The 16,503-nt window shown below is 32.1% G+C and overlaps 1 protein-coding gene across 1 annotated transcript; it reads left to right on the top strand.

Moving 5' to 3' along the window:
* The first annotated feature begins 4,081 nt into the window (after nt 1–4,081).
* LOC107468131 (NAC domain-containing protein 100) lies at nt 4,082–5,612 on the top strand. The gene is made up of 3 exons (XM_016087372.3): nt 4,082–4,470; nt 4,552–4,829; nt 4,905–5,612. Exons 1-3 carry the CDS (start codon nt 4,281–4,283, stop codon nt 5,427–5,429), a joined length of 993 nt encoding a protein of 330 aa, XP_015942858.1. The 5' UTR covers nt 4,082–4,280; the 3' UTR covers nt 5,430–5,612.
* Nucleotides 5,613–16,503: the final 10,891 nt, after the last annotated feature.

The raw sequence follows: 16,503 nt of genomic DNA, 5'->3' as shown, positions 1-16,503 counted from the left end.
ACAATTACTAATTTTTAATATAGATTTTTTTATTTAAATTAAATAAATATAGTATTTACTAAATAAATAAACGTTGAAGAAATGATCAAAATACATTCTCAGTCATACTCAGATAGTGAGCATTGTCCAAAATAGCCACATCTCGGGTGCACTGATCCCATGTCGTGATAGGGTGTCTACGAATCATAACTCGGATGCAACCGTAATATGAACATAAGCATATCTCAGATACATTGCACTTAAGATATGCGCGTTTTCTGATTCGCGTCAGTGCATCCGAGATAAGGAAAAATATCAAAATGCCCCCACATTTGAGATATAGTCAAGATTATAATTAGGATCTCAGCACCCAGGATATGTATATTATGTTATAGATGTCTCTGTACCCAAAATGTGTTGTAGAATAAGTTTATTTATAGAGACCATCCCAATACCTCTCCTCACACAATTCATAAACCATTCTTCTCTTTCTCTTCTTTCGGTTTTATTCTGATGGAGAATAATCAATTCTTCTTTGTGGTGGTTTATCTCAATAGGATAGTCAAACATCGTGATGAAAGAGTGATTTTTGAGTTTGACAAGACTGTGATGTTGCGCACTTAACGGGTTGATACCCTGGATGCGCTAAAGACAGTCATGCTGAGTAATATGGAGGGAGTAAGAACATAGGAGGTTGGGCAGGTTGTATATAAATTTCTGTACGCGCTTCCGAACGGTGGATTTACCAACCGGTTATTCTGGATAGATGGGGATCAACATGTGAGGGTAATTTTCGACGTACATGCACGGCTGATGTCCCAACATGTGATGGAGTTGTATGCTGCGGTCCGTAACGTAGTTGTTGGTAATGGGCCGTCTCCTTCGGCTCCTAAAGTTGTGTCGCTCGAGGCGACACCGATCCACTATGCCCACCCTCATGATAGTGCCGACGGTTCTGATAGTGAGGGTAATTCAACCTATGTTGCCGGATCCGGGTCGTCAAGCGATACAGTGTCAGAAGATGAGTTTGTACCAGAGACTCCCAGCGGCGGTGTTGGTAGGTTTCTACTGCCTCCCCCTTTGGCCATTCCTCGACTGTCGGATGTTCCTTGCCATTATCAGACGTTGAACTTGTATGCAATGCAGCCGGACGATCTTTTGAACGCTGGGGACGGAGAGAATTGCGACACGGATGGTGGGGTAGAATTCTGAATTGGGCATAGGTTTAGCAACAGAGAAGCAATCTTAATGTTGGTGAAGAACTACAATATTCGACGGAATGCGGAGTACATAGTTCTGGAGTCAAATAGGGTTAAATATCACTGTCGATGCAAGGAATTCACCAATGGTTATAACATTGTGACTAGTATTTGGATGCTTTGGGTATACTTTCCCATGAGATGGTGGATTGGGCTCTTCGTTTCAAGAAGGATTTGTGGTTGCAACATTACGACGAAGGTCGTCGGTATGGTCACATGACAACGAACCTATCGGAGTGTATAAATGCCATGCTGAAGGGAACGAGGAATCTTTCAGTAGCAACGATTGTTTGGACAAATTATGAGAGGTTGTAAAAGTTGTTTGTGTACAGAGGACACAAAGCATATGCTCAGTTACAGGGTGGACAAATCTACTCATAGTGGCTGTTAGCAGCTATAGATAACAACATAGAGAGCCTGCCGATGATGCGAATCACCCATTGTGGTTATAGGGCATCCGTTTTTAGCGTAGAAGAGATGGAGCTGGTGGATGGTTGGTCACAGACTTCATATCGTGTTCGTCTAACCGAGCGTACATGCGATTGCAGCTTGTTCCAGTCATTGTATTACTCATGTCGACACGCCTTGGCGGCATGTGCAGCTGCGAGTATTGAGTGGGGTCATTTTGTGGACCCCATGTATACGATGGCCTCTATATTCAAGATATATGAGAGGGAGTTTTTGCTGATACCAGACGAAAAGGTGTGGCCTCCATGGTACGGTGCACGGATGAAGCCCAACTCAGTCATGCGAAGGAAGGCATCGGAAAGGCCGGTATCCACTTGGATCTGGAATGAGATGGATGCGATTAAGCGTGCAGAGAAGAGATGTGGGCTCTGCCGCGAAATGGGCTCTGCCGCGAAAAGGGCCACACCAGACATGGGTGTCCCAATGCGTGCTACTCGGATTCATGACGACGTATGCAATTTAAAGTTTAGGCCTTTTGATTCCAATATTATCACTTTGATGTAATGATTGTTAACTAATGTGTTTAATGTGTAATGAAGCATGATTTCTGTATAACTAGTTACTTTCGATATTACGGGCCCATTTTTTATCTACAACACTACAATATTTTCGTAAAAAAAGCATTCACCAAAATAGATAAACAAATAGAGAACGAGTCTGATAATACCTTGGTAATTTTCCTTTATCTCGGATGCAGTGACCCGAATCAGAAAACGCGCGTATTTCGGGTACAGTGTATCCGAGATATGCTTATGTTCATATCACAGTTGCATCCAAAATATGATTCGCAGACAGTCTATTAGGCTCCGTTTGGTTGATGTATAGGATGAGACATAGACACAAAGACACAGACACTAAAAACATAGACATAAAATATTTGTGTCTATGTATTATGTTTGGTAAAGATAATGAACAAGACACAAATATTTGAAAAAGTCTGAATTGTCCTTCATTCAACCACAAATTTTATCAACACCGCTACACATCCATCACCTCAAAGGCTACATGTCATAACTATTAAATTTTTATTTCTTTCGTATTTTTTTTCTTCTAATATCATTTCAAATTATCATTTAAATATTAAATATATAATTTTTTTTGGAAAAAAATAGAAAATCAAAGTCCGAAATTTATCAAAGATTAATTAAAATTCAAATAAATAAAAAATTAAATGTATAATTTTTTTAAGAAAATAGAAAAATAAATTTGGTTGTAGAATTTAAAAGAGGAAGTAAAAAAAAGAAATATTTGAAGGGATAAGAGGATAAATTTTGAAAATTTAAAAATTGAATAAAGATAAAAGAGTAAAAAAGTAGTGTCTCACAAGTTGTGTCTCAGTGTCTCATTAAATTGGAGGTACACTAATTTAGTGTCTCCGTGTCCATCTGTGTCTTCCCGTGTCCATCAAAAATCTGTGTCTCACCAAACCAAACAGCAGACATGTGTCACCGTGTCCATGTCTCAATGAGACATGGACATCAACCAAATACTACCTTACAGCACGGGGTCAGTGCACCTGAGATGTGGCCATTTGAACAATGACCCTCAGTACTCAAGATGTGACTTAGCATGAATTTTAATAATTTCTTCAACGTTTATTTATTTTGATAAATACTATATTTATTTAATTTAAATAAAAAAATCTCTTTTAATATACATGTATATTTAAAAATTAAAATTGCATAAATATTTAATCATATATTATTACATCAGTACAGGTATTTGATTATTTAACTATTTTATTTATTGTATTATTCGTTTAAAAATATAAATATATAACTGAATAAAAGAGAAAAGAGCAACCTAGTGTAAAGTGTTATACAAAATGTAATATGTAAATGGTCTAATATATATAATGCAAAGTTTCAGTGTTTAATTTCGTAATTTAACCCATAACATATAAAAAATCCTACAAATACATCTCAACTGGTATCCCAACATTTTCTTTTTACCTAACTAATAAACACTAATGTAAAAAATTTTTACAATGTTACTGCACAGCAATGAATCTGAATCTTCTCAAGATTAGCATATGACTAATCATGAAGAATTCAAAGTTACTTACATGATAACAACAAATTACCTAGTTTAATTAAAAAGAAAAATAAATAAAAAAGCGTCTGGTGATAAAATTTGTAGTGATAAAGTATAAAGAGTATCCAGTTACATAAGTGCGACAACAAAGTGATGCTCCATCAACATACACTAGCATGGTGATAATTAGATGCATGGTATTTGGGCAAGTGAGCAGAAAACAAAATTAGCGAAAGTATTATGACACAATAATTATCTCATCTCATCATAAATCAAATAATTTGGAATGGGAATGAGTGCTTTAGCCTTATAAACAAAAAACCAAGGAAGTTGCCTTACATGCCACGTTTCTCTTTCTCTCTCTTCCCCCAGATAGCAGTAGTATTTAGGTGCCTCCTTTTTCTCTCCTTCGTTTTCCCTTCTCATTATTCACATCCATCTCCATATTCCATCTCTCTTTCCTCTCCCCCCCTCTCTCTATATATTGAAAGTACAATAATATAAGTAAGAAAGAAAGATCAGAGCGAGTGAGTGAATGAAATGGAAAAAGTGGCATCATTGGTGTTGAAGGAAGAGGAGCAGATGGATTTGCCACCGGGGTTTCGGTTTCACCCAACTGATGAAGAGCTCATAACCCATTACCTATACAAGAAAGTTATTGACACCAACTTCGCCGCGAGAGCCATTGGCGAAGTCGACCTTAACCGCTGCGAGCCTTGGGATTTGCCATGTAACTAACACCGCCAACATCAATTCATTATCTTCTATCTCTCTCTCTAATTTTCTGATTATTTTACTTTTATTTGTTTAGGGAAAGCGAAAATGGGAGAGAAAGAATGGTATTTCTTCTGTGTGAGGGATAGGAAGTATCCGACCGGGTTGAGGACAAACCGGGCGACCGAGTCTGGGTACTGGAAGGCAACCGGGAAAGACAAGGAGATTTTTCGAGGCAAATCGCTCGTCGGAATGAAGAAAACGCTTGTCTTCTACAAAGGAAGAGCACCAAAAGGAGAGAAAACAAACTGGGTCATGCACGAGTTCAGGCTGGAGGGGAAATTCTCCATCCATAACCTCCCAAAAACCGCAAAGGTAAACCGATATACCCTGTTTACTGTTTAATTTCCTCTGTTTTTCCAACTTGGAATTTAACAATCTTTCTGGCAGAACGAGTGGGTGATTTGCAGGGTGTTTCGGAAGAGTTCAGCTGGCAAGAAGGTTCACATCTCTGGAATCATGAGGCTCGACACTTTCCGAACCGAATTGGATTCTTCCGGTCTACCTCCCTTGACGGAGACCTCGCCCTCTTTCGACACCATCCATGACGAATCGCCTTACGTGCCCTGCTTCTCCAATCCAATTGATGTTCCAAGAAACCAAGCCGCAGGCGGAAGCGGAGGAGGAGGAGGAGTCTTTGGTGGTTCCTTCCCCAACAACTCCTCCTCTTCTGTTCCCGCCTATGCGGTTTCTTCCAACATTCTCCCAAGGATGCCGATTTGCGGCGGTTCCTTGTACTCTACTCAACATCAAGATCAGAGTATCCTGAGGGCGTTGTATGAATCGAACGAAAGGGAAATGATCAGTGTGTCACAGGAAACAGGCCTCACTACTGAGATGAACGTGGAAACCAATTCCGTGGTGTCCAATTTTGATTTAGGGAGGGCTCACTTTGAGAGTTTGTGGAATTACTGAAAATTTCAAGATTTAATTAACTACTAGGGTTTGATTGTGTTACTCTTGTTTGTTTGTTTGTTTGTGTATTTGTCTGTAGATTTTATGATTTACATTTACGTGTGTAAAGAGATTGTGCTCATGATACATGAATGTGTCATCATGTTATTATGTAAGTAAATCTTAAAAGTTGAATTTGTGAAATTAAGCTCTGTGATTTAGCATGTTATTTTTGTTTTCATGATAAAAAAGAAAGATATGAGAATGAAAAGTTATTATTTCAGTACCGTAGCTTGTTCGTGTTGCTTATCTGGATTGAATCAGTACAGTCCAGCTAATAGTAAAAAAGTATGAGGCGTGACCTTCATTCTGTTCATTTTTGAACGGTGTAATTTGGGTGCAGTTGACTTCACATGAAGTTGATATCTGAGAGCCGTTAAATAATTTGATTGATTTAACTAAATTTTCATCTAACGGCTCTAAAATATCAATTTCACGTGAAATCAACTTCACCTGAGTTTTCACCTTTCTGAATTCTATCTATATTTGATTAGTTAATCTAACTTAGTTTGGTAAAATTTTTTATTTTTTTAAATTATAACATCTATATTTTAATAAATTAAATTAAAAATAATTTTTAATAAACACAAATAACCAAAATTAAAGTTAAATTTATTTTTTTTATAATAAGCTTTTTCATATTAATATTTTTTAATAATTAAATATACATTTTTTGTTTTATTAATTAAAAATAATTTAAATATACAATTAGTTAGTAACAATTATATTTTTACATCGATGTCATAAAGTAATTGGTGTATAAATATTTTTTTTTTATTGTAGAAGGTGGGGACGGCACTTACCGTTACTCTTCAAAATTCCTCAAATTCTGTCCCGTTAAAAATTACTAGATATTCGTGTAGCAGTTACACGAATAGTCTTTCATTCATTTATTACTATAAACTAACATGTTTTAAATCGGTAAAAATATATCAATATTTATAGTCAATTTTAAGAAATCATTGATTGATTGATAATGCGTAAGAATTAACCTCTAATAATTTTTGTTATCTCTCTTCTTGTACACACGTGCACGCGCATACTTTGACATGGACATATTAATATTTAATAATAACAAATCTTCATTTACCTAATGCCTATGATTATGAAGCGCTCTCTGCAAATTAGGACTCTTCTGGGTTCTGAAGTTGTTTTCTCCCCTTTGTCTGACATGACACTGATTCATTATCAACCATATAAATTCAAACATTATTTTCACCTAAACCATTATGGGGTCTCTCTCTACGTGCTAGTGTTGAAAATAGATTTCAAACATTAATGTCTTTCAAAGTGCTCTACAAAGTACAAATTAACATATGGTTAATTAATTTTGTAATCTCAAGTGTGAGTGTGTGAGAGATTGAGGGAGAGCAACTTAATTATATGTATTCCAAATTAAATTAATAATTATGTTAAATTAATTTGGGTTAGTCAAGTAGAAGTAGTCAACTCACTCGTCCACTTAAGTAAGTTCGGAAGTTTAAATTATGCCATGTATAAGGATTTATTCATTGACCAACAAAAAACTCTTAAATAGAGTTTAGATTCGCGACAAATTAGTCCTTAATTTGTCAGACTTAATACTATATTAGATGTATATTAAAAATTTATTGCTTGTATATAATATATATAAAAATATAATATATACATTAATGTGTTCATAATATACATTAAAGATGAGTTATATAACATATACTTTCAATATATATAAAAATATAATATATACATTAAAAATTTATTGCTTATATAGTTAATTTGATAACTGATTTAAATGTGTTCATAATATTTTCATTAAATCAATTAACAAAATCTCAGAAATTAACTTGCCAGGGTCTTATGATTAAGCGTGATGTGTCTTAGTCTGTTGTCAATATTGAACGGAGAATTATGCAAACGCAACACCCAATATATATTATATATATATTTGAATATGACATGTAGGACCAGTTGCAAGGTTTCCCAGCAGAATAGCAGGGCCTATGTTACAGAGATTTAAATAAATAATATTAATAATAATTAAAAATAGAATATGGTCTTCAAAACATGATATAATAATTTCTTTTTTTATCTAAATTTCATCTCATTTGCATGATATATCTATTTTTCAGATATATATCTACTAGACTACATTCTTTATTTTAAAATTTGTTATTATTTTTGGAGATATTTAATTATAGGAGAAACAAAAATGATAAAAAGAAGCCCCATTTTAGGGTGGGATACTTTAACTGAATGAGGAAAAATACAATGGTTTTTGTCTGTATGTAATGACCATTAATTGTTTCATTCATTGATTCATTTGAATTTGTCAAAATCATTCATATCCCATTTTCATGATGGATGCATTCCGTTTTGAAGGTGTGATTGGCAATGACATGAGAACACTGATCTTCTTTTTTCTTATTCTGCCCAAAAATACAAAATATGCATATATCTTCTTTGTACCATGTGGTGTTTACATTTATGGCACATGATCAATCCTCCCTAAAAGTCCAACAATTTGAGTCCAGCACGTCTTCATCCTTTACTACATGGAAAAAAGACAATGGCAATTTTGTCTTTTTACACGTTTTTGCTCAACCTCACACCTTGTTTGATGGCAAATAAATACATAAAATAACAACACCTCTTCTCTATGGTTATATTTCATTTTCTTCATGATATAATGCCACCACCAATTACATTTATTCAACCCCCACCTTACCTTAGCAACTTAACAAGCATAACATGCCTCTTATTATTAAACCATTAATTTTAATTATTTGTTTGGGTCTTAGTATAACATATATAATAGATTAGATTAATAGAATTAATCAACCCTATAAAGTATTTTTTATCTTTTTTATCTTTTATCGTATGTATATTTTCTATATAATAAATCATATCTTATTTCATGTAAAGCATCCTTAAACATGAGAATTGTTATTTGTATAATTTTACATTAGTGGGGGATTAAATTATTAACTCTCATGTATATATGTGTGTGAATCTTTCAATTGATTGGTGCAATTGAGGTATAAGTTTAGAAACGCCAACTACCTTATCATCATCATCATCGTCACATTACATTTGTGAGTTAGGGGCTTTGTGGGTTTTAGGGTTAGAGTATTGAAATATGATTAGACTGTTAATTTAAAACTTTCAATGTGAATAATTTTTCTAACAAGAAATTAAACCAACGTTGAGAGGATAGTCATCAAGCCCGTAGCTCTTTGTGAATATTTGAGGCTCTTCGAAAGTGTTACATATTAATATTAAATGCATTATTTAATATAGGTAATTTAGGTATATATAATAATAAGTAGAGAAACTAAAGAAATTATTGAGCTATATATTATACAAGCTGCTGAATATTAAGGCATAGAAGGCTTGGCAAAATCCTAAGTGAGAAACTAAGAATAATTGAAGTGTGTGAAGGGTGATTTTGATGGCATGAAAATTCCCCTTGTGATGAAGATTCCATTGGCACCTGATCAGCTTGACCTGAATGGGAGAGCATTGAGAATTGGCCCACACTACATGATGTCAGTTATTGGACAAAGGTAGGTTCTTTTTAACGGTCGATACCTATGTTCTATCAACCGACCCCACTCTGCCACTAAAAACTAATCACCAATATTGTCTTTTATTTTCATAACAACTACTAAGTTAGCCTAAAAACTTTTCATATGGTTGTAAAATGCTCTAAAATAAAATGGGTCATACCGATGATTTTCAGATGCATGTACACATACATTCAAAATCAATCATTTTTTATTTTTTTTTCACACCTCACTCATGAGCGCATTGAAATTCTTTTTTAGGGTAAATTATTAAAAATGCATTTGAATTATTTTATTGTAGACAAAAATATTTTTAAATTATTTAAAAATGTGACAAAAATGCACATTCGTGAGTTAAGATGTTCTAGGTTAACGAAAAAATAATGTGACAAATGAAATTCTAATTCATGTTACGCTTTTTCATAAACAGAGTAAGTCTTTGATACGGTTGAACATTTTCGTGAACATGCGGCCGTATTATTTAAGAATTTCGTGCTAGAGGTTCAAATTCTCATACTCCAATCAATCAAGCAAGTACATTCTTCTGCGACTTTTAGTTCTACACTGTTTTTCTCTTTATGCTTCTTCTTTCCTTCATTGTGTTTCGTTGTGATCAATTTTGGTATGTGTTACACAATTATTTCAGATTTGATTGTCTAGGATTTATGAATCGACAATTTATCTAGCCGTTTTAAGGGTTTTTGGGTTCATCTTTTTCAGATCATTAATTGAAATTTGATATTAATTTGATTATGGCATCTCCTTTTAATAGCTGTTGAATTATTGGTTGCATGTGGTTGTGCATTTTATAATTTTTATGGCCAGTATAATGGTTCTAAAGATAAAAGTTCTAGTTATATTTATGGATTATGGGTTCAGTTGTGTGAATCATTATCAAGGTATGGGATTTATACTTAATCTATTTCATGAGTGGTGATGTGATTGACAGAGTTTCTCGAGCAATGTGGGTTTATAAACTCAAGTTCTATTTTTCGGTGGTTCCTTTATATTATGATAAAATCATTAGTTGTTCAAGTAAAGTGAATTTGATGTTTAAAGTATTTTTCTAATTCAAAACTGTTGGTCATAATATCTTTCTTGTTCTTTGTGACATTTTATGTGCATAGAAGTTTATTAATATTAAGTTATTGTTTTAAACATATGGTAATCTAATACATTGGCCAACTGTCATTGCTATTAGTAGGATGAGTATTTGGGGTAGTTGATTACTGTCATTGCTATGGTCTAATAATATGTAGATGCATTGTATCTTGTATTGTGTACTCTCTTCATTTTGGTGACGATTCCATTAATTGTTCATATGTTTAATTGCTTATTTCATTTTTTTGGGGTCAGAGTTTTCTGATGTGATGAGTTCTGCATAGGTTAAGGAATGGAGATGGATATGGAGTAAGAGTTTTTTTCTCCAATTTCATGTTCAATTTGAATTTAAAAAAAAAGTGACTATTGTGCCATGAATTTTTCTATAAAAAGATGGTTTGGAAACCACACTCAATGCAAGTATTTTACTGTCTTCTATTTTCTTTTAAGCTGTGTTTATTCCACATCCTTTCTGTTTATAGCTTAAACTATTACATAAAGTTGATTCTTCATTTTTTTTTGGTGCAATGCCTTCTCCATATGATATGATTTCTAGGATGCATCCTCCTAGAGAGGCATAGAGGCTGAAAGTCAGGGTTCTAAAAGTTTGGGTTGTACCCTCTTTTGATAACTATGATGTTCCTAACTCAATAGAGATGATTTTTCTTGATGAGCATGTGAGCTCCTATTAGCTATTGTGTTAGATTTGTTGCTACTTGTTACTTTGAAGTGTTCAACTTAAAGTTATATATTTTACTATTCTGATTTTTTTTGTTGGATTTTCAGTCTAAAAAAAATTCAAGCTACAGTTAAAAAATAACTTTTTAATAGGTTTAAGGATCATATACTTGAAGGCCAAGTTTACATAATGACATACTTCACTGTTGTCTTAAATCATGGTAGTTATAAAGCAACTCATCATGAATTCAAACTAGTTTTTCTTCACCGAACCACTGTTGTTCCTGTTGATGACGATGTTATTCCAAAGACTTGTTTTAACTTGTTTTCTTTTTCTGAGCTGCTGAACATGACCTAAAATTATGATTATTTAGTTGGTATGTATATCGTTGTACTTTTTTTTATTCAATTTTGTTTAAAAGAATTATGAAAATATTTAATATGTTGTGGTTCTTTGAAACAGATGTCATAGGTCTTTTAACTTCAGTGGCAGAAGAGAAAGAATATGCAAAAGAGAAAAAGATTGTGAAAATGATTGTGCTTGAATTATCTTCAAAAGAGTGTGTTGATTTAGTCATTTTTGGTGGTTTTTGTTGTCTTTTAATTCTACTTTTTTGTTATTTTTTATTTCATTGTTCTTCATCTTCTGATTTTCAGTCTTATAATACGTTGTGCATTGTTTGGAGAGTATGTTAATTAAGTAAATCATTTCTTAGCATTTGACTATGTGGAGCAGCCTGTTGTTGTCATTCAACTTGCTAAAGTCAAATTTTTTAGAGGTACTTTATTCAATTTCTTTAAATTTTGTTATTGCTAAACCAAGTGTTGTTTCAGATGATCTTTGCTAAACTCTTTTGGTATTGTTGTGTAGGTCAAGTAGGCCTCCAAAATGTCATGTGTGCCACTCAAATTATATTTAATCCTGATCTTCTTGAAGTTGTTGATTTTAGGCAGAGGTTAGCATGATTTATGTCACTGTTTTTTGTTTTCTTCTTTAGTTCCAACCAATCTAGAGTAATATTTACATGTATTTGCATAATTTTTATGTTAGCATGATTGAACAAGGTGTTAATGGTACCTAACTACTATTTATTGCCAATGAGGGTAAAGTAGTATCCTTGGAAGATGATTTCATGAGCTTAACTAGAAGATGCACTATTGAAGAGCTCTAAGATAACAATGAGGTTGACATTTATTAAGTTAGTTATGTTTATGTTTAAAACAAATTAATAAAAAAAGAATAATTTTTAAATTTGTTTTATGTTTTATATTGTTAATTATTTTTAAATGTGCATTGCCTAAAGGGTTCTTTTGTCATTTTTGGTACAATCAAAGGTATTGTTGAAGATGCAAGTTGGTGGTATTCTGCTTGTATATGTGAAAAAGGGTATCCATCCTCAAAATGGTGCATACTACTATGACTTCTATGTGAAGCATATAACTAATATCACTCTGAGGTAATAATTTTTTTTCAAAATGTGATTTTAAATTGTGTTATGGCTGATTTATAAGAATAATGTTTCATCTTATTATTTATTTCGAATCATTGTGTTTTTTTTTTATTTCATTATGTAGATTTAAAATCAAAATAAATTTGAAGATCATAGTGGTGAGGGTATTTTTGTTTTGTTTGATCATGAAGCATTTTATTTGGTTAAGAAATTCTGTGCTGACTTATTTACTGAGGTTCAAAAAGATGCAAGTGTATGTTTTTAGTTTTGTTTTGTGTGTTGTTCAGTTTATGTGATTATTCAGTTTTTTATAGCGATATTCTTTATTCTGGTTGAGATGTGTTAATCAAATTGTGTATTTTTTTTCTCTTATCTTAAAAATAGCTTATATGTGGGGATACTTATCTTTCCATCTTCTAAGGGCTCATTAGAAAAAAGTTGCTGCGGAAGGTTGATACCAAAAGTGTTGTGTTTGATAAATTTTTTGGCATTTTTTGTATTAAGAGAGTCTGTGATGATCCCACTATTATTGCCATGTTTGAACTCTCTGATTATAATGTTGATGATGAGCCTACTCCAAAAAAGGTTATATATACATATAAGTATTTTAAGATTGTGAAAATGTGTGATTTCTTTAATTTATATTGTGGGGTACTCTTTTTATCTTCTTTTTTTAACTCTGGTTCTATATGAATAGGAGCCTGCATTACAAAAGCCTGTGATATATGAAAAGGGAGATATTGATATTAAAAAGGAGTCATCAAGCACTTCTATCAAAAGTAATAAAATTGCTAGGGAGTCTTTTGAAATTTTATGTAAATCCCCAATTCTTATAGACTTTCTGGCTGAAAAACGGACTAATGCTTTTGGAGGGAATAAGGTTGTTGTTGTAGTTAACGATGAAAATGAAAAACCTGAGAAAATACCAAAAAATGATATTGTTATTGATAAACTTTCTTCTGAACTTAATATCTTACTTAACTCACCAATGAAAAAAACTCAGGTACTATTATGTAATATTTTTTTCCCTTTATATGTTTGCTGATTTTAAATGAATTTGCATTGCTTGAGTGATTTGTATACATTTTATTAATTTCTATCTTATAGGAGGTGTTGTCCCAATTTCTTGATGGATGTTCCCAATATAAAGACAAGGTTATTGATGAAGATCATGTTGTTCCTTACTTCCTTCCAAGGGCAAAAGGCATTTGAATGTTGAATTTGATGAGGTGGCTAAGGATGTAAATAGCCGTAGGTCCAAAATTGCCAAGATTGATGAAGTTTGATTTAAATTGTGCAGTTTAGTTATTGTGTGTAGGTGTAAGTATGTTATATAGTATATGTATAAACGTTTAGAAAAGCTTATGATTTCAAGTAGAACTTAATGTAATCATGCTAGTTGAATACTATTTTGATTTTATCCTTTTAGATTGTATCCAACAAATAATATTGTCAGATATAGGAGTTTGCTTTGTATATTGGCTCAAATCACGAGTCAAAGATCTTTATTATCAATTCCTTCTTTTGTAATAGTGGCTTTGCTAGGGATTAGACACTGTTTCAATGTTGTAGCTATAGATTACATGGTATGATATGTAGTCAGACTTTGAAATTTAGCTTATCATATGTATGATAGCCATATGTAATTATATATATTAATATATTAATGAAATGCAACCATTCTTATTATTATTTGATTATTGTTGTCCTACTCTACCTATTCATGTCGGTTAGTTATAGGTTTTGAATATCATAATTTATTTTTTCTCTTTTGGCGGTTATGAAACATATGGATGGGTATGTAAATATTTTGTTGGTGTGGTTCACAATTTTTGTTGTCATACTTTATTCATTTACTTGTTATTACTTATAAAAACTTAAGAATATGGCTTTCTTTGATGTAATAAATGAGTGTTAGCTCTTTAAGTTTATTTTTAAAACTGTTGTTTGGTTTAGCACATGTACCAAAGACGTCTCAAAATTGTGCTGGTGTCAGAGAATATAGGAAAAATTCTTTAAAAAGAAAGCGAGTACAGAGGCATCAAAATGCAAGAGGTCAATATAATTTGAAGTTGATGATCTTTTTATTTTTTTCAACTTTCAATAATTTTATAGTTATCAAAATGTTTGTAATTTTTTTTAATATTTTAGAGATCATCGATTCCTCAATACCTAATCTCTCTTTGAATGACTATTTGGGTAAACTTTATTTGTCTAACTAGATGTTTGTAGTTAATATTTATGTTTATAATAATTTATATGTTTATTTTATATATTTTTAATGTTTCTTTATATTTTTCTTTTTTAGAAAATTTGGTTGAAATGTCGTAGAATCATAATTAGAGTTCAAATTTTATATTGTCAGGTATAATTATATTGTTAAATATTTTATTTCTATTCGTTGTTAATTTTATTAAAATATATTTTAAGTTGTTTTAATTTGTATCTAATAACACATCTATTTATTGATTTATTATTATTATTTTTTCTCATTCGTATACTAAAAGGGTTTAAATTAATTAATTCAAACATAAAGAATTACAAGAAGTGAATAAAATAATTAATCAAAGTCTATTCTAATAATAAAGATTATGAAAGGATTTTTGGTTATGTAGCTTGATCTAGATAATTAGTTAATTAATTAAAATTTCTAATCAAACAAAGCACCAGAGTCATTTTTCGAGCCTTTTTTAATTTAATATCCCAAACAATGTAAAATAAAAAATAGAGAATAATTCTAACCGTCATTTAAAATAATTATAATAATTCTAAACAATTACTAGACTAGTAAGGTTTCACAGCTTAAGCATTTTTTAGTCCAGTGCTTGTGCCTGTTCTTGCTCAAGTTCGAAGCCATTAATTATTTTTTTCTGCAGTAGCACTGTAGGTTATTCCTGTTATGGTTTATCTGATTTTTGTCATGTCTTAATGGAAAAATTACAGGAAAAATATGTGGTGCTAATATCCAAATAATAGAAGATTTTTGCTTTGAAGTTGAGTACGTGACTGGTTTCTGATGTGCTTCATTGTAGCTTTATTTTTGTTTGGCTTTACTGCATCTGCTCTGTCTTGATCATCTTTAATTTTTTTCTAATTGATGTGTTATCGTAGCGGATACAAGAATGTCCACTAGTTACAATATCCTCACTCGGGAATACTCCAAAATCTCCCAATTGTATGTGCAACCTAGTTATTACTCGTAATTCATGATTAAGTATTATTATTTCTTTTAATTTTTTGAAATTTAGTGGGTTATTTTATACATGAGAGCCACATGAACTGCTAATATCGTTTGAGAATACGAATTGGAGTTTTCTTTTTTCTTTAATTTTGCAGCAGAGCTGAGAAATGTGTTATGGCTTCTTCGGACTTTCAAGCTGATGTTAAAGCTTTGCAGAAGGTGTTGTCTACTAGGCATTTGGTGAGTCAACATTCTCAACTATTATTATTTATTTACCAAGATGTTTATTTTGTGTGTGAGTTCTTTCAAGTTAGCAACTGCTGTGTCAATATGCTTATTAATCTCTAGTATATGTTCTCCTAGGAAGTTGTTTGTGTCTAATAAGTTAATAATTAAAATGTTGTGTACGAGACACCTGTGTCGGAGGTGTATGAGCTTCTTGGTAGTGGTAATAGGAATGTTTTCTGTTGGTGGTGTTCATTCGCCAGCATTTGCAAGGTATTATTTGGTTTTCAAGTCATTGTACTATTTATCAAGTGTTAGTATCATATTATATGACTAGATTTCGATCATATGGCTTAGCTGAACCCAAGTTTTATTGCGTGCGAATTAGAGAAATAGTATGTGCTACACGCTCTGGTATGTTTGTATGCAAGGGTATGTGTTTCACCGTTTTGATCAATGGTAAGTTATTCTGCGTATTCAGTTATTACATATTTGCCGTTCTAGATGGTTGGTTTTATTTACACTAAATAAAGTAGAATTGATATTCACGCTCCTGCACATTAATTATGTTTCTTTGAGAATCTTTGGGTTTCATGCAACCTAGGCAGAAAAACCTAGATGGATTCTAAATGAATTGATTGCAATATTAAATGTGTTGTTATTAAGTTATGAAACAAGATCTGTAGATCTTTCAGATAACAATCAAACTTCTTTATGTGTTCTATTATTAATTTATTATTATTATTTTTCGTAGTTGAGTTGTTTAAATCTTTCTATGCTGAAAACTATTATCTTCAACCATTAGAGTTGAAGCAGTACATTGCGACCACTTGTTTTGCATCATAAGTTGAATTGGA

The sequence above is a fragment of the Arachis duranensis genome, chromosome 1 (genome assembly GCF_000817695.3).
Source record: "Arachis duranensis cultivar V14167 chromosome 1, aradu.V14167.gnm2.J7QH, whole genome shotgun sequence".
Classification (NCBI taxonomy): Eukaryota; Viridiplantae; Streptophyta; class Magnoliopsida; order Fabales; family Fabaceae; genus Arachis; species Arachis duranensis.
This window is presented reverse-complemented; position numbering and strand designations above follow the sequence as displayed.